This window comes from Enhydra lutris, unplaced genomic scaffold (assembly GCF_002288905.1).
Source record: "Enhydra lutris kenyoni isolate GAN:26980312 unplaced genomic scaffold, ASM228890v2 scaffoldscaffold88, whole genome shotgun sequence".
NCBI lineage: Eukaryota > Metazoa > Chordata > Mammalia > Carnivora > Mustelidae > Enhydra > Enhydra lutris.
Window position 1 is genome coordinate 1,633,683 of NW_019154172.1, and position 23,379 is coordinate 1,657,061.

At 41.6% G+C, this 23,379-nt stretch overlaps 1 protein-coding gene across 3 annotated transcripts in view; it reads left to right on the forward strand.

Moving 5' to 3' along the window:
• LOC111162045 (thioesterase superfamily member 4) overlaps nucleotides 1-9,499 on the forward strand; it is a 36,056-nt gene extending 26,557 nt beyond the window's left edge. For 2 of the 3 annotated variants that reach the window (XM_022526228.1, XM_022526227.1), the window contains 2 exons: nucleotides 4,576-4,700; nucleotides 8,888-9,499. In XM_022526228.1, coding sequence (XP_022381936.1) covers nucleotides 4,576-4,700; nucleotides 8,888-8,928 — 166 coding nt within the window. In that variant the 3' untranslated portion in view covers nucleotides 8,929-9,499. The remainder of the gene's footprint in view (nucleotides 1-4,575; nucleotides 4,701-8,887) is intronic. The other variant, XM_022526229.1, reaches the window with a different exon arrangement.
• The last annotated feature ends 13,880 nt before the right edge of the window (nucleotides 9,500-23,379 follow it).

Here is a 23,379-nt window from a genome sequence, read left to right on the forward strand (position 1 = left end):
ATAACGTAGTCCTAATCATCACACTCTTTTCTGTGCTTAAATTGCATTTGGCCTGTTAGGAGTTTCTTTGGACCTAGGTCCTGTCCTTTCAGTTCTTTCCAGATGGAATTTTAAGTACTTTGTCTCCAGAGTGACAGTATAATGTAGTGGTTAAGAGGACAGACATTGGAGCAGGTTCAAATGCCCATTTTGCCACTTACACCTGTGTGGCCTTAGGTTTCTTAACCTCTCTATGCTTTAATTTCCTCATCTTTAAAAAGAGGATAATAATATCCACCATAAATATAGGGTCATTATGAGCTGTAAATGAGTGAATGCATGTAGAGCACTTAGAACAATATCTGGCCATATAAGTACTCAGTGAGTGTTGGCTTATTATTATTATTGTTAGTGTTGTTACTAACAAATTCATTACTTTTTATTTTAGCAACAATGAGGTGTATCTATGCCAAGACATATAGTAGCTACTCTGTAAAGATTGCTGATTTCTTTTGAGTGGAGAATAGTGCAAAAGACTAGGAAAATATTAGGTGTGTTCTCATGGTGGGCAGGATAACCTTGCTGTTCGGCCATTTCTGTGTCACAGCTGGAAAATTCTTAACATTTAGTAAGTTTATGAGTTCACATGGTATTTAGTTTTTTTTTGGTATCTTACTTTATGATATTTTAAATTTTTTTTAGAGATTTATTTATTTGTCAGAGCATGCACAAGCAGGGGGAGCGGCAAGTGAAGCAGGCAGAGGGAGAAGCAGACTCCCTGCTGAGCAAGGAGCATGTCTCAATCCCAGGACCCTGGGATCATGACCTGAGTCCAAGGCAGATGCTTAACTGACTGAGCCACCCAGGCATCCATCCCCACAGTGGTGTTTTAGATTTAATGGGCATATATATATATATATATATTTTTTTTTTTAGATTTTATTTATTTATTTATTTGACAGAAACACAGCGAAAGGGAACACAAGCAGAGGGAGTAAGAGAAGGAGAAGCAGGTTTCCTGCTGAGCAGGGAGCCTGATGGCGGGGTTTGAGCCCCAGGACCCCAGGATCTCACAGCCAGATCCAAAGGCAGATGCTCAATGACTGAGCCATCCCGACACCCCTTTGCCTTATATTTTTAACATTTTTTGAGTAGTGTGAAATATATTCATATTGTTACGAAACTAATCTTTAGAACTTTTTTATCTTGCAAAACTGAGACCTTATACCCATTAAACCTTAACTCCCTATTTTCCTGTCCTTACAACCCCTGGCATCTACCATTCTACTTTCTGTTTCTATGAATTGACTTTATATATATATATATGTATATATGGACTCCATACAACATTTTCTGTTTTTGTAACTGGCTTATTTTATTTAGCAAAATGTCCTCATGTTTTATCCATGTTGTAGCATGTAACAGGATTTTTCTTTTTCTTTCTTTCTTTTTTCCTTAAAGATTGATATATATATATATATATTTTAGAGAGTGAGAGCAGGTGGGAGAGGTACACAGAGAAAGGGAGAGGAAGAGAATCTCAAGCACACTCCCTGCTGAGTGCCAAGCCAAGTGCAGGGCTTGATCTCACAACCCTGAGACAGCTGAAATCAGGAGTTGGAGACTTAACTAAGCCTCAGGCATCCCACGATTTTTTTTTTCTTTTTTAAGGCTGAATAATATGCCATCATGTATATATCACATTTTGTTTATCCATTCATCCATCATTGAACAGTTGGGGTGTTGCCACTGCTGACCTATTACAAATGATGCTGTAATGAATGTGAATATGCAAATATCTCCGTGAAATCTTGCATTTAGTTCTTTTGAGTAAGTACCAAACAGCGAGTAGAATTGCTGGATTACATGGTAGCTCTATTTTTAATTTTTTGAGGAACCACTGTGCATGTTTCCATAGCAGCTGCATCATTTTACATTCCCATCAGCAGCCTATCTTTTTGCTAGCCTGTGTTATCATGGATTTTTTGTTTTTGCTTTTGTTGGATAGTAGCCATCCTAATGGTATGAGGTGATACATCATTGTGCTTTGATTTGCATTTTTTTTTAAGATTTTATTTGTTTGAGAGAGCACGAGTAGGGGGTGCAGGCAGCGGGAAAGGGGAGAAGCAGACTCTCTGCTGAGCAGGGAGCCTGATGCAGGACTCGGTCCCAGGAACTTAACCTGGGAAGGCAGACGCTTAACCAACTGAGCCACCCAGGTACCGTCCATTGAGTGGTCTTAATACTCTTAATGAAAATCATTAGACCAAGATGAGAGGGTTTATTTCTGGGCTCTCTGTTCTATTTCATTGGTCTGTATGTCTGTCTTTATGCCAGTACCACACTGTTTTTATTACTTTGTAATATGTTTTGAAATCCGGAAGTGTGATACTTGGAGCTTGCTTCCCCACCCCTCAACACTGTTTTTGCCATTCAGGGTCCCGTGAGAATCCTATGAATTTTAGGATGGATTTTTCTGTTTCTGCAAAAAATTAAGCTACTGGGATTTTCTAAGATTGCATTGAATATGTAAATTGGCTTGCATACTACTGACATCTTACTAGTATTTTCTTCCAGTCCATGAACACAGATACTTTTTCCATTTATTTCTGTCTTTAATTTCTTTTAACAGGGCTTTGTAGTTTGCAGTGTACACGGTTTTTTTGCCTCCTTGGTTATGTTTATTCCTAAGTATTTTATTTTTCTGTTATTTTAAATATAATTATTTTCTTGATTTTCTTTTCTGATTGTTCATTGTTAATGTATAGAAGTGAAATTGCTGAATAGAAGTGACAGAAGTAGGCATCCTTGTTGTGTTTCTGATCTAGGAGGAAAAGCTTTCAGTCTTTCTTCATGGAGTATGATGTTAGCTGAGGGCTTTTCTTACATGGTTTTTATTATGTTGAGGTAGTTTCCTTTATTCCTAATTGTATTTGAGATTTTTTTTTTTTGTGGAAACTTAACAGCTTTTATTTTTATCGTTAATCAGAACCAAGAGAACATTTCTGAAAGAACTAATTTTGCTTTTCATTCACCCAGAGCATTATATATACATGCACGCCTACTCTCGGGTATAGACATTACTCAACTAAACTCCACAGGGTTGCGGCTGGAAATGGAGTCAGACTGGTAACAAAGCATTTCCTGAATGCTTACCCAGGGTAAATGATAAAACGTCTACCCATTACCCCCGCCTCCCGCCAAAACAAAGAAAGGGGTAATTGTTGAATATGTACAGATTTTTTTTTTTTTTAAAGCGCAGAGAAAAGCTCTGGGTTTTAAATCTACTCCTTATTTCTACATACCAACTCTTTTCTGTGGTCTGAACTTGCATGCTAGTTACTGTCAAGAACTGGTGGCTCCAAGGTGATTCTGTATTGTATTTGAGATTTTTAACTCCTCACCCAAACTGTCACCATACCTTCTCTTATATAATCCTGTGTCTTACCAACCACCTCTGTATCATTTGAATGAATCAAATGAAAATTAGAATAAATTTGCTAAAAGCTACCAAAAAACAAAATGTGATTTTGATAGCAGTTGCATTAACTTAAAAATCAACTTGGGAAAAATGGTCATCTTTACATATAGTCAGTGGTTTTTTACATTGACTTTATTTTATACATTTATATATATACATTTTACTATACATTTATACTTAAATATATTTTTACAGTGTATATTTTTTATACATTGACATTAAACAAATAGTTTTATACTACTTATACTATAAAATTAGATTCTAGAGATGGTTTTTCTACATGATAAAGAATATATTTAAATATGTTTAAAGTAATAAAAGTGGAATTTGGTTGTTCTATCAGGAGGTTCAGGAAAAGCTAATGGGAGCGTCATCATTTGTGATGACTTCCCTTCCACCTGGAGTAGTTCCTTTCCGTGGTGGCACTGTAGGAGCAGAGACCCCATCCTGCTCCACGTTACATTTCTGCCAAGTAACACTTCACCTTTGAAAAGGTACCTCTTTCATCATGGCACTCTGTCTCCAGGATTCCCAAAGGCCACTGTAGCCACTGGTCATGTGTAGCTATTTAAAATGAAATACAAATTTATTAAATTTAAAGATTCAGCAGCCCCTCTTGGGTATTCATTGTAAGGTAGCTACTGTAGTGGACAACTACACCAGAGGTGGAACATTTCTGTTACTATGGAAAGTTCTCTTGGACGGCCCTAGCTTAGTACATTAAGCTGTTACCTGCAGTTTGTTGTTATTGGGTGTCTTTCTAGTGACAGTCACTCTAAAGGGGATTGGGTGAGAAATTTGGATTATGATAGAAAACGAGACCTCCCATGGCCCTGTTTTCATTTCTTTAAAGGATTCCAGTACCCTTCAGAGTTTGCTCTCAGATGGGACAGCCTATGCCATTGAAAAGCTGGAATCCTCGTGGTCTCTGAGGCTAACATCAAGGGCAGCCTGGGTTCAGCCCCGGGTTAGGGGTGTCTGATCTGAGAAAGTTCTGTCTGTCACATGCTGATACCAGCTATCAGAGATTTCCAGCCCTTCACAAGCACGTGGTCATTTCAGTGTTATATAAATTTAATAAAAACAAATTTTGTCTCTTTTTTTTTTTTCTGCAGGCCTATCCCCCTTTGTTCTGTTGTTGTGATAAATAGCCAGCTTGATAAAATTGAAGGAAGGAAACTGTTTGTTTCCTGTAATGTCCAAAGTGTGGATGAAAAGACCCTATACTCTGAGGCAACAAGTAAGAAACTGCTACTATGTCTTTTTTTGGTTTGGTTTAGTTTCTTGGGTTTTGTGTTTGGGGACTTGGAAGTGGTTGGGTTTTGTTTTTGTTTTTGTTTTGCTTTGGCTTTATAACCCACAAATGCCCAGAAATTCTCAGTTCCCTATCATGTAAAAATATAAGTTAAAGGTATTCTTAAACACTGTTGAGAGCTACTTGCCAAAGTCTATCAAAACTATAAAGTCATGGGGCACCTGGGTGGCTCAGTCGTTAAGCGTCTGCCTTCGGTTCAGGTCATGATCCCAGAGTCCTGGGTTCAAGCCCCATGTGGGGCTCCCTGCTCAGTGGGAAGCCTGCTTCTCCTTCTCCCATTCCCTCTGCTTGTGTTCCTCTCTCACTGTGTTTCTCTCTGTCAAATAAATAAAATCTAAAAACAAAAAACAAACACCCCTACAAAGTCATTGTACTCTTTTTCACTTATTTCTAGGATTTATCCCACAGGTGTACTAAAGTGTGCAAAATTACAATGTATATGTTGCTCTACTATCACAGTAATTGTGTTACTCTTGTAAAGATACTTGGGAGAGCAAAAGATTGGTAGAACACAGATAGGCCTCAGTAGGAGACTGGTTGAGCAACCATTTTTGTGTGTGCCACAAGAAATTTTGTGGAATGTTATGGTACCATAAATAATAAGGAAATTCTTTAGCTATGGGGCTAGCTCATTAATACATATTGAATGAAAACCCTAAGATACAGGACTGTGAATGTGGTATCATTATCATTAATACAGAAAATGTAGAGACCCTTTGCATTCTCTTACCCTTTCTTCCTCTTTCCCTTTTACTCCTTCCCTCCTTCCTGAATAATTTATTCCAAAAGCCATTAGGTAGAGTGAGCAGGATAGCCTTGGGATTGACCAAAGGCTGTGGTGAGGTATGGCTGTGGTGAGGTATGGCTATGATGGCTTAGCACCATGTTGGAGCCCGAGTGGAATGAAGTGCAGGTGGCCCAGTGCAGGGTGTCAGAGACTTGTGGGACGGTGGCATCTATACAGGCTGGCTGCCAAGAGGGGAGCCAGGTGCCTTACTGTCAGAGAAGGGATTTCCAGATATGGAAAGAGAAAACTAGAATGAATGCTGTGGTGTTGGTTGGAATTGAAGGTCTTGGACGTGAATGTTTTCTAGTCTCTTGCTCTTAGAAATAACATTGTGAGTAACATCGTATGTTGTCATTTTACACACATTTTGGCAAGTTAATCTCCAATGGTGCCAGAGGAGACCATTCTTTGTACTAGTCTCACAATTTTCTGTCAGCTTGACATTTCAAAGTAAAAAGTGGGAGAGAGGGGGAAGTATTTGTATATTCTTGTGTTGAATAGACCTTCAGGAGTGCCACACAAACTTTGGTTTCCTCTGGGAGGAGGACCAGGTAGATTGGAGGGAGAGGCCACCATAGGCCCTTGTGTGTAGCTTGTGGCATGATCATGTCAGTGGATTAGCAGGACAAGAGCTAGGTTTCGTGGCACCTAAAACTTGCACGGTTTAAAGAATGCAGAATTGGGTACAAATGTGAGTCTTTATTTAAAAAGAGGAAAGAAACTGCAGCATTGCTGCTACTGCTGCTGCCGTCTGGACATGCAGGTCCCTTGCCTCTGTGGTTTCTCTAAGCTGTTCACCACAAGTGGTTCCAGATTTTATCCCTGAGTTACTCATGGCCCCTCGACTGACTGGGCCTTTGCAAGGGAGGAGCCCTTAAAGCCTTACATTCCTTAGATTCAGCTGGTAGACGAGTTAATTTAGATATCCAGTGCTTTTTGTTTGTTTCTGTTCTATTTTTTTTTAATTTTTTTTAAAGATTTTATTTATTTATTTGACAGAGAGATCACAAGTAGGCAGGGAGGCAGGCAGAGAGCGGGGGAAGCAGGCTCCCTGCCAAGCAGAGAGCCCGATGCGGGGCTCGATCCCAGGCTCGATCCCAGGGTCCCGGGATCATGACCTGAGCTGAAGGCAGAGGCCTTAACCCACTGAGCCACCCAGGCACCCCTGTTCTGTTTTATTTAATGGACCTCAGATGCCCACATTTGGCTTAATCAGAATCTTTGAGTTAGGACACAGTAGGCATCATTGATGGCATGAAACAGTCATCTTTTATTTCTTTATTCACTGAAGTATTTTTCAGTTTAATAAGAAACACCCTGAAAACCTACCATCAGCCAAGAATCAGAATCTTGCTATCATCTTCTATCTAATTACTTTTCCCATCTCATCCTCCTGCTTTCCTGAGGTTTTTGAAGTATAATAAACATAAAATGTTAGGGGTGCCTGGGTGGCTCAGTCTTTAAGTGTCTGCCTTCAGCTCAGGTCATGATCCCAGGATTCTGGGATCGAGCTCCTTGCTCCGGTGGGAAACCTGTTCTCCCTCTCCCACTCCCCTTGCTTGTGTTCTCTGTCAAATAAATTTAAAAAAAAAAAGTTATATTTGCTTATACCTAATTTTTTATTTTAATAAGTTTTATCAAGAATATATGTGTGTACTTAAGGAATGTACAGTTTAGTTGTTCTGAACTTTGTAAAAAGATCACACTGTATGTATTTTTCTGAGAGTTGATTGTCTTTTCATTCAGCTTCACATTTCTGAAGTTCATTCTGTTGTTGGCGTGTAGTTTCCTCATTTTTCCTACTTAGTGATACTCCATTGTGTTACTATACCACAGTGGATTTATATCCTTTTCTGATGTTGGGCTTTGGATTCTTTTTTATTTCTATTTTACTTTATTTTTTTAAAGACAGGCAGGGAGAGTAGGGGGGCGGGCAGGGTGGGGAGAGAGAATCTTAAGCAGACTCTACACCCAGCCTGGGGCCTGATGTGGGCCTCAATCTCACGACCCTGAGATCATGACCTAAGCCGATATCAAGAGTTGGTCGACTAACGGACTGAGCCACTCAGGTCTCCCATGGGCCTTGGACTCGTGAATGGGCTGCTGTGAGCATTCTGGTGGTGTACATGGGCAAGAGCTTGGCATATAGGTAGTAGAGTATGGGAGTGTTCATTTTCAGAGAGGAAACCAGCTTGTTCTCTAAAGCTGTTAATAAATTATACTCCCACCAGCAATATATGAGATTCCGTTGAGCCCTGTCCTCTCTAGCATTTGGTAAAGTCAGACTTCTGGATTTTTGCCAGTGAAATGGTTGTAAAATGTTATTTTTGTGTGATCTTGATTTGCATTTTCCTAATCACCCATGAAGATGAGCATTTCATCATATTATTTCTCTACTGTATTTTTTTCCCATTCTGTAAAATTCCTATTTGTTCAGCCTCTTCTGTTGTTTTTTTTTACCTGATTTATAGGAGTTCTTTCTATATTTTTTTTAAAGATTTATTTGACAGAGAGAGATCACAAGTAGATGGAGAGGCAGGCAGAGAGAGAGAGAGAGGAGGAAGCAGGCTCCCCACTGAGCAGAGAGCCCGATGCGGGACTCGATCCCAGGACCCTGAGATCATGACCCGAGCCGAAGGCAGTGGCTTAACCCACTGAGCCACCCAGGCGCTCTCTATATTTTGTATTAAACTAGTGTTTTTGTTGGACATACAAGCCTCACCTTCCAGTATGTAAGTTTTCTTTCATTTGCTCTAAGGTATCTTTTTTATGAATGGAAGTTTTTTTTTTTTTTCACGTTAATGTAGTTGTGTTTATTAATTTTTTTCCTTTACAATTATTCCTTTTTGTGTCTTAATATTTATTCCTCCTCCTCACCCCCTGCCAATTAGTAGCTGTTTGCAGAAATGATGGGTAAAAGAAGCAGGAATAGGATCCTGAATAATTTGAATCCATAGCAAATTTAAAGACTCCATTCCAGGCTGTGATTTATATGTCCTGTCTCCCTAAAGCTTTCAGTATCAAAGGTTCCATGTGGCTTAGTTGTAATTTCACCTCCTTTCACTTCCCTGACTCTCTCCAATGGAAGTGGTAATGAACCATGAAAATGACCAAGTGGGAGCGGATGGTTCCTGGAGGCGCTGTTGTATTGGGATAGTCAAAAGCTGACTCTTAATTTGGCTAAGAAAGGAGAGTAGGCCCAAAGAGGGAAGGTACAAATACGAGTGAAAATCCCTTTCCTTATGTATACATTTCTACTCAGAGAAGTCCCATCCAACTGTAGTCAGCCAACTTACAATCACCTTCTTTTATTTTGTTTGTTTAGGCTTATTTGTAAAACTGGATCCTAAAAAAAGTTCGCCATAAAAGTTTCTGGTGCATTCTGCACCAACCTGCACTGGGCTCTCCTTCCCTCCAGAAGAAGCTGGTGTCTCTGGTCCTGCCCTGCTTACCTGCTTTTGAGGCCCCCCAAGGGGTGAAGCCGCTAATACTGATCTTCCTGAACAAATCTTCGGGATACAACTCCAGGAGCTGTTCGCACCTTCTAAACTCTTAACACAGAAGGACTCTCTGTGACAGTATCAGCAGTTCTTTGTGTGTCCTCAGAATAAGTTTCTGGTTCTCCTAAATTTGAATGGGCTCCTTAAGGTTGCATAAGCATGGTGTCTGCCCCATTGCCGACTGAAGAAAATTCATATTGAAACTCTTACCACAAGCTAGAAAATGCCAGAAAACTGAAGGAAGTTTGTGTGTGTGTGTGTGTGTGTGTGTGTGTGTGTGTGAGAGAGAGAGAGAGAGAGAGGTAAATAACAAAGCTCGCTTTATTATATCCAAACAAATCTTTTTTGGCCACAGTAGGAAGCACAACTAGTTCCTTTAGGAATGAACGATACCTCAACTCTGAATCCTAGGGATTAAATAGCTGTACCATTTTCAATGTAAGCTGTCCTGTTGTGTCTTACCAACAGCATAGTTGATCTTCACTGGAAGGAACCTGTATTTACTTACCCAGGTATCTTCATCCATTCAGGCTGCTATAACAAAATACAGAACAAAATAACCAACGGAAATTTATTGTTCACAGCTCTTGAACCTAGAAAGTCAAGGATCAAACACCAGCACAGTCACCTGGTGAAGGCTAGCTTAACTGGCTTAGAGCTGATGCCTTCTCACTGTGTCCTCACATGGTAGGAAGGGCTAGAGGTTCTCTAGATCCTCTTTTATTAGGATACACACGAGGGTTCTACTTTATTACATATTTCTCTACAGCCCACCTACTGATACCATCACATTGGGTGTTAGGATTTCAACATACGAAAGCAGGGGCGGGAACAAACATTCAGACCTTCACATCAGGGCTGCCATGACAAAGTATCACATACTGGGTGATTTAAAACAACAGAGGAACTCATTGCCTCACAGTTCTGGAACCAGAAATACAAAATCAAGAGTTCTACAAGGCCAAGCTCCCTCTCAAGGCTCTAGGGAAGGGATTGCTCAAGTCTCTCTCCTAGCTGCTGGTAGCCTCAGTGATTCCTTGGTTTGTAGATGCATCACTCCTGCCTTCCCATCATCTTCCCTCTGGCCAGATTTCCCCTTTTTATAAGGCCACCAGTGATTGGTAAGGCCCACACTAATGACCTTGCTTTAAACTCATTACCTTGATGAAGATCCCATTTCTCTGGCACCTGGGTGGTTCAGTCAGTTAAGTATTTAACTCTTGGTCTCAGCTCAGGCCTTGATCTCAGGGTCATGAGTTCAAGCCCTGCACTAGGGTCATGGACCCTACTTAAAAAAAAAAAAACCCATTTCCATATATGTTCTCATGATGAGGTAGGGGATTAGGACTTCAGCATGCCATTTGGGAGGACATGGTTCACCCCATAACAGAACCTTAAACAAGATGAAAGATGAAAAAATGAATTGGGAGACTAATGTTCTAGGAAACCTATTCTACTTCTAATAGATCGAATAGAATCTACTGCAGACAATAGTTTGGGCTTCAGTTTCTTGCCTTTTCCCTTACGAAAGTTTAGGTTGAACCACACAAAACGGCCATTTTCAAAGGTCAGAATGGTCAAATACAATTTCCTATGGCTTGACCTAATGACTTAGGGATAGCCTTGCAACCCCCTACCCAGTCATCCTTGCACAGCTGAAAGATGAGCTAGACTCCTCCACTGCCAGAGTGGATTGACCCTGGGATGGCCAAGCCCAAAGAAGATTCCCATCCCTAGGGCACACCTGCAGTTTCCAGGCTGCAAGAAAGGCCTCAGCAGAAGATAAGGGTCACAGTAAGGGTGAGGCTAACGGTTCCTTCCTCGAAATCCTGGCAGAGCTTGGGGAGGTGCCTGGCCGACATCTGCAGTTTGCATGTCTGGCAATAGCCTCTCTTCCAGATCTTCCATCTACTGACACTGGAGCCTGTGGGCTCTTGGTGCCGCTCTCATAGCTTCTCCTGGATAGTAGGCATGTGTGAAAATGTGAAGCTGAACGAATGAGCCGACACTGCCATCTAGTTTCAATTAGTAGAAAGGAGTTTTTTTTTTTTTTAAGATTTTTATTTATTTATTTGACAGATCACAAGCAGGCAGAGAGGCAGGCAGAGAGGCAGGCAGAGAGAGGAAGGGGGAAGCAGGCTCCCTGCTGAGCAGAGAGCCCGATGCGGGACTCGATCCCAGGACCCTGAGATCATGACCTGAGCCGAAGGCAGCGGCTTAACCCACTGAGCCACCCAGGCGCCCCAGTAGAAAGGAGTTTAGAGAAGATACTTCAAAAATCATTTATTTGAACAGGCTTGGCAGACCGCTAAAGCATGCCAGGCTGTCATCCAAGCTAAAAAGAACCTAACTGAAAGATTCCCAGAGGACCAGTTTATGTATGTGCATACCTTCCTTCCCATCCACATGTGAGGTTTTTGTCTGTTTTGCTGGTGTCTGGGCTGCACATGCACAGGGTCAGCCACGGGAAAGGCTTGGCGGCTGTTTACGCAGGGCCTTCCACAGCCGACAAGGGCAAAATGGTTTCCCTGCTATGCAACAGACTTCATAGGCTTGACCAAGCTTGCTTGCTTGCCTTAATCAGCTTGCATTTTTGGTAAATCTGTAAGATGGAGGGCAGATGGCTTAGGAGGGAGGTTTTCTGAGAACTGGGCCAGCTCTGCTCAGTCACTAGCTTGCTGTTAGCTGTTGCTGTGCAGATACTCCTCCATGCCCATTTCCCCTCATTACCCTGGCCAGTAGGGAGCAGTTTGAATAAAGATTGGGAATTGATGTGGTCAGTGTTAAAATACCTTTGAACTATCAGGGCAAACAATTAGGCAGCCAGCTTTTGCTCTTAACCCCAGGTTTCTAAATGCCTAGGAAATATAATAGATGGTCATGTACAGAAGTACATTGAAGGAATTTTAAAAATTTAACTTTTTTTCTCTAGTGGGAAGGTGGAATGAAACATAAAAGGAAGTCAAGAAAAACCTATTGTTCTTAGGGGCAGATGTCCTTCATGGTCTATGTTTCAATTCACATTTCCTTCTTAAGATGCTGACCACCTATCACGGAGTCATGAGGCCAAATTACTATTTTATCTAATAACCAGCCATCATGGAACCCTAGGCAAACCTCTCTTTCCAATGCCAACCATACAGCATTCTCTATGGTAGACATAAGAAAATCTCAAGTTTAAATCACTAAAGTCTTGGATTTTATGTTTCAGGAAGATTTAAAATTTCTTTTGATAATATTCTTTGTCACTACTAAGATCAGCTCAGAATTATAAAATTGGCTTATTTTTCGTCTTAGTTACGGATTTAAAATTAAGTAAACTGCAGACAGATAAGGGGGAAAAACCATAGGCTGATCTCCTTTATGAATATAGATGCAAAAATTTCCACAAAACACAAACTAAATCCAGCAGCACATTTATTTTTTAAAGATTTATTTATTTTAGAGAGGAGGAGAAGGGCAGAGGGAGAGAGAATCTCCAGCAGACTCAGCCAAGCAAAGAGTCTGAATTGGGGCTCAATCCCAGGACCCTGAGATGAGCTGAAATCAAGAGCTGGACATCCAACTGACTGAGCCACCCAGGCCCACCTCCCCCAAAAGCACATTTTAGAAGATTAAACACCATGACCAAGTGGGATTTATCACAGAAATACAAGGGTAGTTCAAAAGAAAATAATAACACCATGTTAAGAGAACAAAGAAATAAAACCACATGATCAATTGATGCAAAAAAGACAACAAAATTCAATCCCCTATCATGAAGAAACACTCAAGAAAACTAGGAATACTTGCAGAACATCATAAAAGGGTATCTATGGAAAACCCACAGCTAGCATACTTGGTGAAAGACTGAGAGCTTCCCTGCGAAGATCAGGAACAAGGTAAGGATTCAATACGCAGCCATCAAAAGTGAAATCTTACTGTTTGCACTGATGTGGATGGAACTAGAGGGTGTTATGCTAAGTGAAATCAGAGACAATTATCTCACTGATACATGGAATTTATTTTTTTTTACTATATGGAATTAAAAAGAAAAAACAGGATCATAGGGGAAAAGAGAAAAAATGAAACAAGATGAAACTAGAGAGGGAGACAAACCAAAAGAGACTCTTAATCATAGGAAACAAGGTTGCTGGAGGGGAGTGGGGGAATGGGGTAACTGGGTGATAGGCATTAAGGAGGGCATGTGATGTAACAAGCACTGGATGCTACATAAGACTGATGAGTCAGACCTGTACCTCTGAAACCAGTAATACATTATATGTTAATTAACTGAATTAAAATTTAAAAAATATTTTTTTAAAAAAGGATTTGTAAGTTTACTACTGCTATTCAACATGGTATTGGAAGTCTTGGCAGAGCATTTGAGCAACAAAAAGAAAAAGCACCCACATTGAAAAGAAGTAAAACTATTTCCAGGTGACATAATTCCATATGTAGAAAATCCCAAAGAATCCACCAAAAAACTAGTACTAGAGCTACTGAGCGAATGCAGCAAAGTTGCAGGGTACAAAGACTTCATAAAAATTAAGAACTTTTATCCATCAGGAAAGTGAAAAGATGACCTACAGAATGGGAGAAGGGATGTGCAAATCATTTATATGATAATGGGTTTAGTATCCAGAATATAGAATTCTTACAACCTAACAAAAACCCAATTTTTTAAAAATGAGCAAAAGCAGGGGTGGGGTGGGTGGGGTGGTGGTGCCTGAATGGCTCTGTTGGTTAAGCAGCTGGCTCTTGATTTCAGCTCAGGTCTTGATCTCGGGGTCATGGGGTTGAGCCCTGTGTCGAGCTCACATTCAGCAGGGAGTCTTCTTGAGGATTCGTCCTCTCCCTCTGCTCCTACGCCCTGCTCAAGCTCTCTCTAAAATAAATCTTTAAAAATTTTAAAAAGGGTAAAGGATTTGAATAGACCTTTCTCCAAAGAAGAGAAAGAAAATGCCAATCAGCATGTGAAAAGATGTTCAACATATTGGTTATTAAGGAAGTGCATATCAGAACCACAATGAAATACCACTTCACAGTCACTGAGACGGAGATATATATGTATATATACACATATATATAGGTATTTTTTATGGAAATGAGTGTCAGCAAGAATGTGGAGAAATGAGAACTCTTCGTACATTGCTGTTCATAGTTATAAAATGGTGCGGCTACTACTAGAAAACAGTTTGGTGGTTCTTCAAAAGGCTAAACATAGAATTATCATGTGACTGAGCAATTCTAATCCAAGAAAAATGAAAACACACCCAAACAGAAACCTGCACACAGATACTCATAGTAGCATTATTCATCCCAAATGCAGTGGAAGAGCGGATAAACAGATTGAGGTATAACCATACAGTGGAATATAGCCATAAAAAGGAATGAAATACTGAGTCATACTACAACTTGAAGGAACCTCAAAAACATGCTAAATGAGGGGTACCTGAAGGGCTCAGTGGGTTAAAGCCTCTGCCTTCAGCTCAGGTCATAATCTCAGGGTCCTGGGATGGAGCCCCGCGTCCGACTCTCTGCTCAGCAGGGAGCCTGCTTCCCCCTCCCCTTCTGCCTGCCTCTCTACTTGTGATCTCTCTCTCTCTCTCTCTGTCAAATAAATAAATAAAATATTGTTTTTTAAATGCTAAATGAAAAGTTAATATGCAGAAGAGGAAAATCCACAGAGCCAAAGTAAGTTAGTGGTTGCCAGAGAACGGGGGAGGAGAGAACAGAGTGTGATTACTGATGAGGTGATGAAGAAATTTTAAAACTAGAGAGAGGTGGTTGTACAACTGTGAATGTACTAAATACCCTGAGTCATACATTTTAAAATAGTTAATTTTATGCTACATGAATTTCACCTTGATTAAAACACACATGCACAAGGAGGTATCTCTTCATACCACCAGGATGGTCATGTGTCTGTATCTTGTCTGTTTTAAGAAAGAAAAAGAAGTGTTGGAAAAGATGTGGAGAAATTGTAACCCTCATATGATGCAGGTGAGTCTCTCTTTTCAATTCCTGTGGGTAAATACCTATAGGTGGAATTGCTGGTTCATATGGTAATTCTGTTGAGTTTCTTGAGGAACTGCCAAACTGTTTTCCATAATGGTTGCACCGTTTTACATCCCCACCAGCATCATGTCAGGGTTACAATTTTTCCACATCTTTCCCAACACTTAGTTTGTTTTCTTTCTTTAAAAAAATAAAAAATCAGGGCACCCGGGTGGCTCAGTGGGTTAAAGCCTCTGCCTTCCACTCCTGTCATGATCCCAATGTCCTGGGATCGAGCCCTGCATGAGGTTCTCTGCTCAGTGGGGAGCCTGCTTCCACCCCTCTCTCTGCCTGCCTCTCTGCCTACTTGTGATCTCTGTCTGTCAAATAAATAAATAAAATCTTTTAAAAAATAAATAAATCTGTATCTATTTATATATACATACACGCATACGTGTATGTATATATGGCCATCCCAGTAGATGCGAAGAGAAACCACTTTGTGCATGTGTGTTTTAATCAAGATGAAAGTCACATAGCATAAAATTAACTTTTAAAATGTATGACTCAGGATGCCTGGGTGGCTCAGTCATTAAGCGTCTGCTCTCAGGTCATGATCTCAGTGTCCTGGGATGGAGCCCTGCATTGGGCTCCCTGCTCCACGGGAAGCCTGCTTCTCCCTCTCCCACTCCCCATGCTTGTATTCACCCCCCCCTCTGTCAAATAAATGAAATCTTTAAAAAAATAAAATAAAATAAAATGTATGACTCAGGGCATTTAGTACATTTCCAGTGTTGTACAACAACCACCTCTCCCTAGTTTCAAAATTTCATCACCCCAGAAGACAGCCCCATTAGTAGTCACACCCTGTTCTCTCCTCCCACTTTCCCTGGCAACACACAGGAATTAAGAAGAGAGACTCACGGGGCGCCTGGGTGGCTCAGTGGGTTAAGCCTCTGCCTTCGGCTCAGGTCATGATCTCAGGGTCCTGGGATTGAGTCCCACATCAGGCTCTCTGCTCAGCAGGGAGCCTGCTTCCTCCTCTCTCTCCCTCTCTCTCTCTCTCTCTCTGCCTGCCTCTCTGCCTACTTGTGATCTCTCTCTCTGTCAAGTAAATAAAGAAAATCTTAAAAAAAAAAGAAGAAGAAGAAGAAGAGAGACTCACGGGGTGCCTGGGTGGCTTAGTGGGTTAAGCCTCTGCCTTCGGCTCAGGTCATGATCTCCAAGTCCTGGGATGGAGCCCCGCATCAGGCTCTCTGCTCGTCAGGGAGCCTGCTTCCTCCTCTCTCTCTCTCTGCCTGCCTCTCTGCCTACTTGTGATCTCTGTCTGTCAAATAAATAAAATATTTAAAAAAAAAAAAAAGAGAGAGAGAGAATGAGACTCACCTGCAGCTCAGGTCGCAATCCCGGGGTCCTGGGGTCAAGCCAAGCCCCATGTCGGGCTCCCTGCTCAGCAGAAAGCCTACTTCTCCCTCACCCTCTGCTGCTCCCCACTGCTCATGCTCTCTCTCTCTCTCAAATAAATAAAATCTTTTTTTTTAAGATCTTGTTTATTTATTTGACAAAGATCACAAGTAGACAGAGAGGCAGGCAGAGAGGTGGGGGGAAGCAGGCTCCCCACCAATCAGGGAGCCTGATGAGGGGCTCGATCCCAGGACCCTGAGACCATGACCTGAGCCAAAGGCAGAGGCTTTAACCCACTGAGCCACCCAGGTGCCCCTCAGATAAAACCTTAAAAAAAGAAGAGAGACTTAGATACTTGGATGCCAGTGTTCATTGCCATATTATTCATAGTGGCCAAAAGGTAGAAATAACTGGAGTGTCCATCAACAGACGGATGGATGAACAAATATGGTATATACATACAAAAGAATACTATTAGCCATTTTTATGGAAATTCTGACGTGAATGAACCTTGAAAGCATTATGCTAAGTGAAATAAGCCAGACACCAAAGGACAAGTATTGTGTGATTCCACTTGTATGAATTATCTAGAATAAGCAAATTTATTCACAAAGTAGATTACAGGTTAGCAGAGGCTTGGGGGGAGCTGAGAATGAGGGGTTACTGCATAATGGATATGGTTTCTGTTCCAGGTGTTGAAAACTTTAGGAAATAGTTTTACATTTCATGTCCACATCATAAATGCAATTAATGCCACTGAATTGTACACTTGAAAATGGTTTAAATGGCTGATACTGTATTATATATTTTTCCCACAACTTCTTGCATAAATGTTTTTATCTCTTTAGAGTTTTATAAATTTTATTTTTTAAATTAAGTTTATTTAAATTCCATTTAGTTAATGTACAGTGTAATATTAGTTCCAGGTGTAGAATTTAGTCACAACACCCAGTGCTCACAGCAACAAGTGCTAGCCTTTTTTTTTTTTTTTTTAAAGAGAAGGAAGTGGTGGGGAGGGGCAGAGGGAAAGGGAGAGAGAGAGACTCTTAAACAGACTCCATGCCTAGTGTGGAGCCTGACATGGCTTGATCTCACGACGATCGTGACTTGAGCTGAAATCAAGAGTTCGATGCCTAACCAACTGAGCCACCCAGGGACCCCTACAAGTGCCCTCCTAATCCATCACCCATTTAACCCACCCCCCCACCCAGGAGTACATTTATGATGAGCACTGAATAATGTATAAATTGTTGAATCGGTATATTGTACACCTGAAACTAACACTGTATGTTAACTATACTGTTAACTATACTACATCTTAATTCCACTCCCTTGAGTGTGGGTGGGACTTAATGGCACATCTAACAAATAGAAAGCTTACATCTTGGGGCACCTGGGTGGCACAATTGGTTGGGCATCTGCCTTCAGCTCAGGTCATGATCCTGGGGTCCTGGGGTGGAGCCCCACATCAGGGCTTCCTGCTCAACTGGGGGTCTACTTCTCCCTCACCCTTGGCCCCTCCTCCCTGCTTGTGTATTCTCTCTATATAAAATAAATAAAAAATCTTTAAAAGAAAAAAAAGCTTACATCTTTACATCTTGAATCCTCCCTCTCCCCATCCCTATCTCTCCCTTTCTCTCCCTCCCTCTCTTCCCCTCCCCCCTTCCTTTTTCCCTCTCCCCATCCGATCTCTCTCTCCACCCCACCCACCAGGTTGACTGAAACCTCCTGAGAAACAGGACCACAACTACAGAGTTAACACACTTCCAAATTCCTCACCCTCTGAAACGATATGAGATAAATGTTAGTTTGAGCTAAAATTTTAGGTAATTTGTAATGTGGCACTAGACAATTGATAGAGAATTAGGTGAATAAATGCTAGTGGCACAGATGATCCCAAACTAGATAATGATAGGGGGAATATTTTATGAATTTTTAGAAAAATTTTTATGTAGCAAGTTTTCAGGTCTAATTAATAGACTGATATTAGGAGGAGTGAGTGATTTCCTGAGTGTATATTGTATTTATCTGTGATAAAGGCCTGGGGGTGATGTTGATACAAAAATAGGGGTTAAGTCAAGAAATGGGCAGAAGATATGAATAGACATGTCTGCAAAGAAGACATCCAGATGGCCAACAGACACATGAAAAAAATGCTCAAAATCACTTGACATCAGGGAAATACAGATCAAAACCACAATGAGAAACCACCTTACACCAGTCAGAATGGCTAAAATTAACAAGTCAGGAAACAACAGATGTTGGCGAGGATGCAGAGAAAGGGGAACCCTCCTACACTCTTGGTGGAAATGCAAACAGGTGCAGCCATTCTGGAAAACAGTATGGAGGGTCCTCAAAAAGTTAAAAATAGAGCTACCTATGGCCCAGCATTTGCACTACTAAGTATTTAACCCAAAGATACAAATATAGTGATCCAAAGGGGCACCTGCACCCCAATGTTTATAGCAGCAATGTCCACGATAACCAAACTATGGAAAGAGACCAAATGTCCATCGACAGAAGAATGGATAAAGAAGACATGATGTATATGTTGGAATATTACTCAGCCATCAAAAAGTGAAATCTTGCCAATTGCAACGACACGGATGGAATTAGAGGGTATTATGCAAAGTGAAATAAGTCAGACAGACATTATCATGTGATTTTACTCAAATGTGGAATTTGAGAAAACAGGATCATAGGGGAAGAGGAGGAAAAATAAGATGAAATCATAAGAGACTCTTTTTTTTTTTAAAGATTTTATTTTTTTTTAATTTTTATTTTTATTTTTTTATAAAGATTTTTATTTATTTATTTGACAGAGAGAGATCACAAGTAGACAGAGAGGCAGGCAGAGAGAGAGAGGGAAGCAGGCTCCCTGCTGAGCAGAGAGCCCGATGCGGGACTCGATCCCAGGACCCTGAGATCATGACCTGAGCCGAAGGCAGCGGCTTAACCCACTGAGCCACCCAGGCGCCCCAATCATAAGAGACTCTTAACTATAGGAAGCAAATTTTGGAGGGATGCTGGAGGGAAGGGTAGGTCAGGGAAGGGGGTAACTAGGTGATGGGCATTAAGGAGGTCATGTGATATGATGAGCACTGGGTGTTGAATGCAACTGGTGAATCACTAAACTCTACCTCTGAAACTGATACACTATATGTTAATTAATTGAATTTAAATTTTAAAAAATAGGGGTTAAATATTGGCAAATAAATCACAGAGCAGAAGACCAAGAGTTCGTTTTTTTATTAACATATAATGTATTATTGGCTTCAGGGGTACAGGTCTGTGAATCATCAGTCTTATACAATTCATAGCACTCACCATAGCAGATATCCTCCCCAATGTCCATAACCCAGCCACCCTATCCCTCCCCCCACACCTCCAGCAATCCTCAGTTTGTTTCCTAAGATTAAGAGTCTCTTATGGTTTGTCTCCCTCCCCAGTCCCATCTTGTGAGTTCATGATATTTTTAAAAATAATATAAAACTAGGATTGAGGCTCCCAGTGCCAGTACTGAGTTTTAAAATTTAGTTTCTTAAGAGACAATTTAATATAATAGAAATCTCAAATATTTAATTGCTGAATACACAAATTCTTACAAAGCTCCTACTAAAAATATAGCTTAAATATTTTGAAGTTTCATAAGTTCTAATTCAAAATAAAATATGGAAATACTAGGGAAATAAACCCAGAGTATAAACCCAACAATGGAAAATCACTTTAAGCAAGTTTTAAAAAACCAAAGGAACACTACAATAGTTAAAAGTGATTGAATCTATGGAAGTGTAAAACAGAGCAGTGTGAAGGGAATATGTTGTTTTTAATAATAAACCTTACTTCGGGTGTGGGGGCCTGGGTGGCTTAGTCAGTTAAGCATCTGACTCTCGATTTTGGCTCAGATCATGATCTCATGGTCATGGGATCAAGCCCCACATCAGGCTCTGGGCTCAGCACAGAGTCTGCTTGTCCCTCTCCCTCGGCTCCTCCCCACTCTCGCTCTCTCACTCTGTCATGCACACTCTTTCTCAAATAAATACAATCTTTTAAAAAAAATTTACTTCCATAAAGCTTAACCTTAAACTCTATGCAAGAAATTACTTTGATGGGGCACCTGGGTGGCTCAGTGGGTTAAGCCTCTGCCTTCAGCTCAGGTCATGATCCCAGGGTACTGGGATCGAGCCCCTCATCAGCCTATCTGCTCAGCAGGGGGCCTGCTTCCCCCTCCCTCTCTGCCTACTTGTGATCTCTCTCTGTGTCAAATAAATATATATAATCTTTTTTAAAAAAAGGAAGAAGAAATTACTTTGATAAAATAGAAGTTGGATTTTTAAAATAGAGCATACCTGGATCACCTGAGTGGCTCAGTCAGTTAAGCATCTGGCTCAGGTCTTAATCCCAGAGTCTTGGGATGGAGCCCCACATCAACCTCCCTGCTCAGTGGGAAGCCTGCTTCTCCCTCTCCCTTTTCCCCTCCCCTGCTTGTGCTCTATCACACTCTCTCTCTGTTAAATAAATTAATTTTTAAAAAATAATGCATACCTCATGAGGATATGAGGCTTAAAACAGCAAATCCATACACAGCATTTAGTATGATGCAGAGAAAGAGTTCAGTAAAAATGTGTATGAATTCCCAGGTAGAGAAGTGATTTGAATAGGACACCCTTACCCTTAAAAAGAAGACAAAACTTGTTGAAATTTGGCTTCTGCTGGCTAGGGCTGGGCTCTGTGCTCATCTAAGGAGACGTTTATGCAGTAATTTATGGCCTCTGGCTGGTGGAAGAGCTTGGTAACTATAGGTCCTCTTACTGGTAGCTTCTCATCTGCCCAGGTTTCCTCAAAAGAGAAGTCTTCTGGTAACCCACGATCTGTCAGTGTCTGTCAGCATCTGTCAGTCAGGGTCTTTCAGGGTCTGTCAGTCAAGGTCTGTCAGGGTCTGTCACAAGGAAAGAAAGTCAGAGCCTACTCTTCAGAGTTTGACAGCCTAGCTTCACATCCTGACTGTGCCTTGGAGCAAGTTAAGTAATCTTAGTCTCTAGTTTTGATTGTAAGGAGAATTAAGTGAGTAAATGAATGTAAAATGCATGTTTGCTGTTATTGTCACTCTCCTCTTCACCCACATTGGTTGGGAGCCATGGCAGCACACTACTGAGCCTACAGGATGCAGCAATGTGTGAAGTATTTAGAGTTTAAATGTTAAATAAGGATAGCTATAGTCCAGGAACCATATATATAGTCTCATATAACTTATATGAGATAAACTCAACCTACAATTAATGGAGAAGGGCCTGGTGAGTTAATATAGCAAAACATCTTTTGAAGAGGATTAGCCATTTCTGGTTGACATGTCACCCCATTTCTGTCTCTACTAGTGGAATCTTGTCAGACTGGCAGAGGGACAAATGGAACCAAATCATCCTTTCCACTCCCTCACAAACTCTTCCCCTTCAACTACTGACATGTGAAGCCCAGAGAGTCCGTGAGGAAGTAGGGAGATAATTGCGTAAGGATCCTGGGACCTTTCTAAGAGTCAAGTGTTTTAATCATGTCTGGAGGTACCCAGGTGGGGGAGTAAGATGCGGTGGGAGGCAGGGGGGCAGAAAGAGGCAGAAGTCATGGGCAAGAGTTGGAAGGGGTATGAGATGGCTGGACTCTAGAGTTGGCTCCTTTCAGCACTTTGGGTGCCAGACCCAGTCCTTTGGTTTGCAGACCCAGAAGTGGTCACATCCGGGACCCCTGCTGAAGAACGGTGTCTATCTGTAATTTACCCTTAGAACACAGTGGGAACCCAGGCCCAGCTGGCAGGAACACAAAGAGGTGAGCCTCACTCTGGGAAAACAACTTGCCATCCTCCCCTCAGAAAGCAGTGGTGGCTCTCACCATGAAAGCAAGATGTGCCTAGGTAACTCCTAGTAACCGTGGAAGAAAGACAAGGTCGGTGGGGGGACATGTCTCAGTCACTACAGTGAACTAAGGGTCAACTAGAGAAATAGCAGAGCACTGCCACAGAGATAGGCTCCCTTAGCACCCCTATGCTGTGTTTGCTATCCCTACCCCATACTATTAGAACTAGCATTAAACACTCTGACTAGTGTGTGCACAATTATAAATGTGAAGGTCCCAGCTAGCTCCCCGGGGAAAACTGTGGCCAGCCTTGAACTGTGGCAGTCCACCCACCCTCCTGTAAACCCTTTTCTGCCCTCAGCCTTGTGCTTCCACAGCATGGCAATCTAGGCAAGGACAGAAAGGGAGAGGGGGGGAGAGGGGAGGAAAGGGATCCAAACCCGAGGGCTATCAACTTCAAGATTACAGCAATCTACACGGACCTTAAGAATCTTCTTTCTTGGGCGCCTGGGTGGCTCAGTGGGTTAAGCCTCTGCCTTCGGCTCGGGTCATGATCTCAGGGTCCTGGGATCGAGTCCCACTTCGGGCTCTCTGCTAGGCAGGGAGCCTGCTTCCTCCTCTCTCTCTCTCTCTGCCTGCCTCTCTGCCTACTTGTGATCTCTCTCTGTCAAATGAATAAATAATTCTTTAAAAAAAAAAAAAAAAAAAAAGAATCTTCTTTCTTGGGTGCCTGGGTGGCTCAGTGGGTTAAACCTCTGCTTCAGCTCAGGTCATGGTCTCAGGGTCCTGGGATCAAGGCCCACATCGGGCTCTCTGCTCAGCATGGAGCCTGCTTCCCCCTCTCTCTCTGCCTGCCTCTCTGCCTACTTGTAACCTCTCTGTCAAATAAATAAATAAATAATCTTAAAAAAAAAAAAAAAGAACCTTCTTTCTCGGGGTGCCTGGGTCACTCAGTCAGTTAAGCGTCTGCCCTCCACTCAGGTCCTGATCCCTGGATCCTGGGATCAAGCCCTGCATCAGGCTCCCTGCTTAGCAAAGAGCCTGCTTCTCCATCTCCCTCTGCCTGCCACTAAGCCTACTTGTGTTC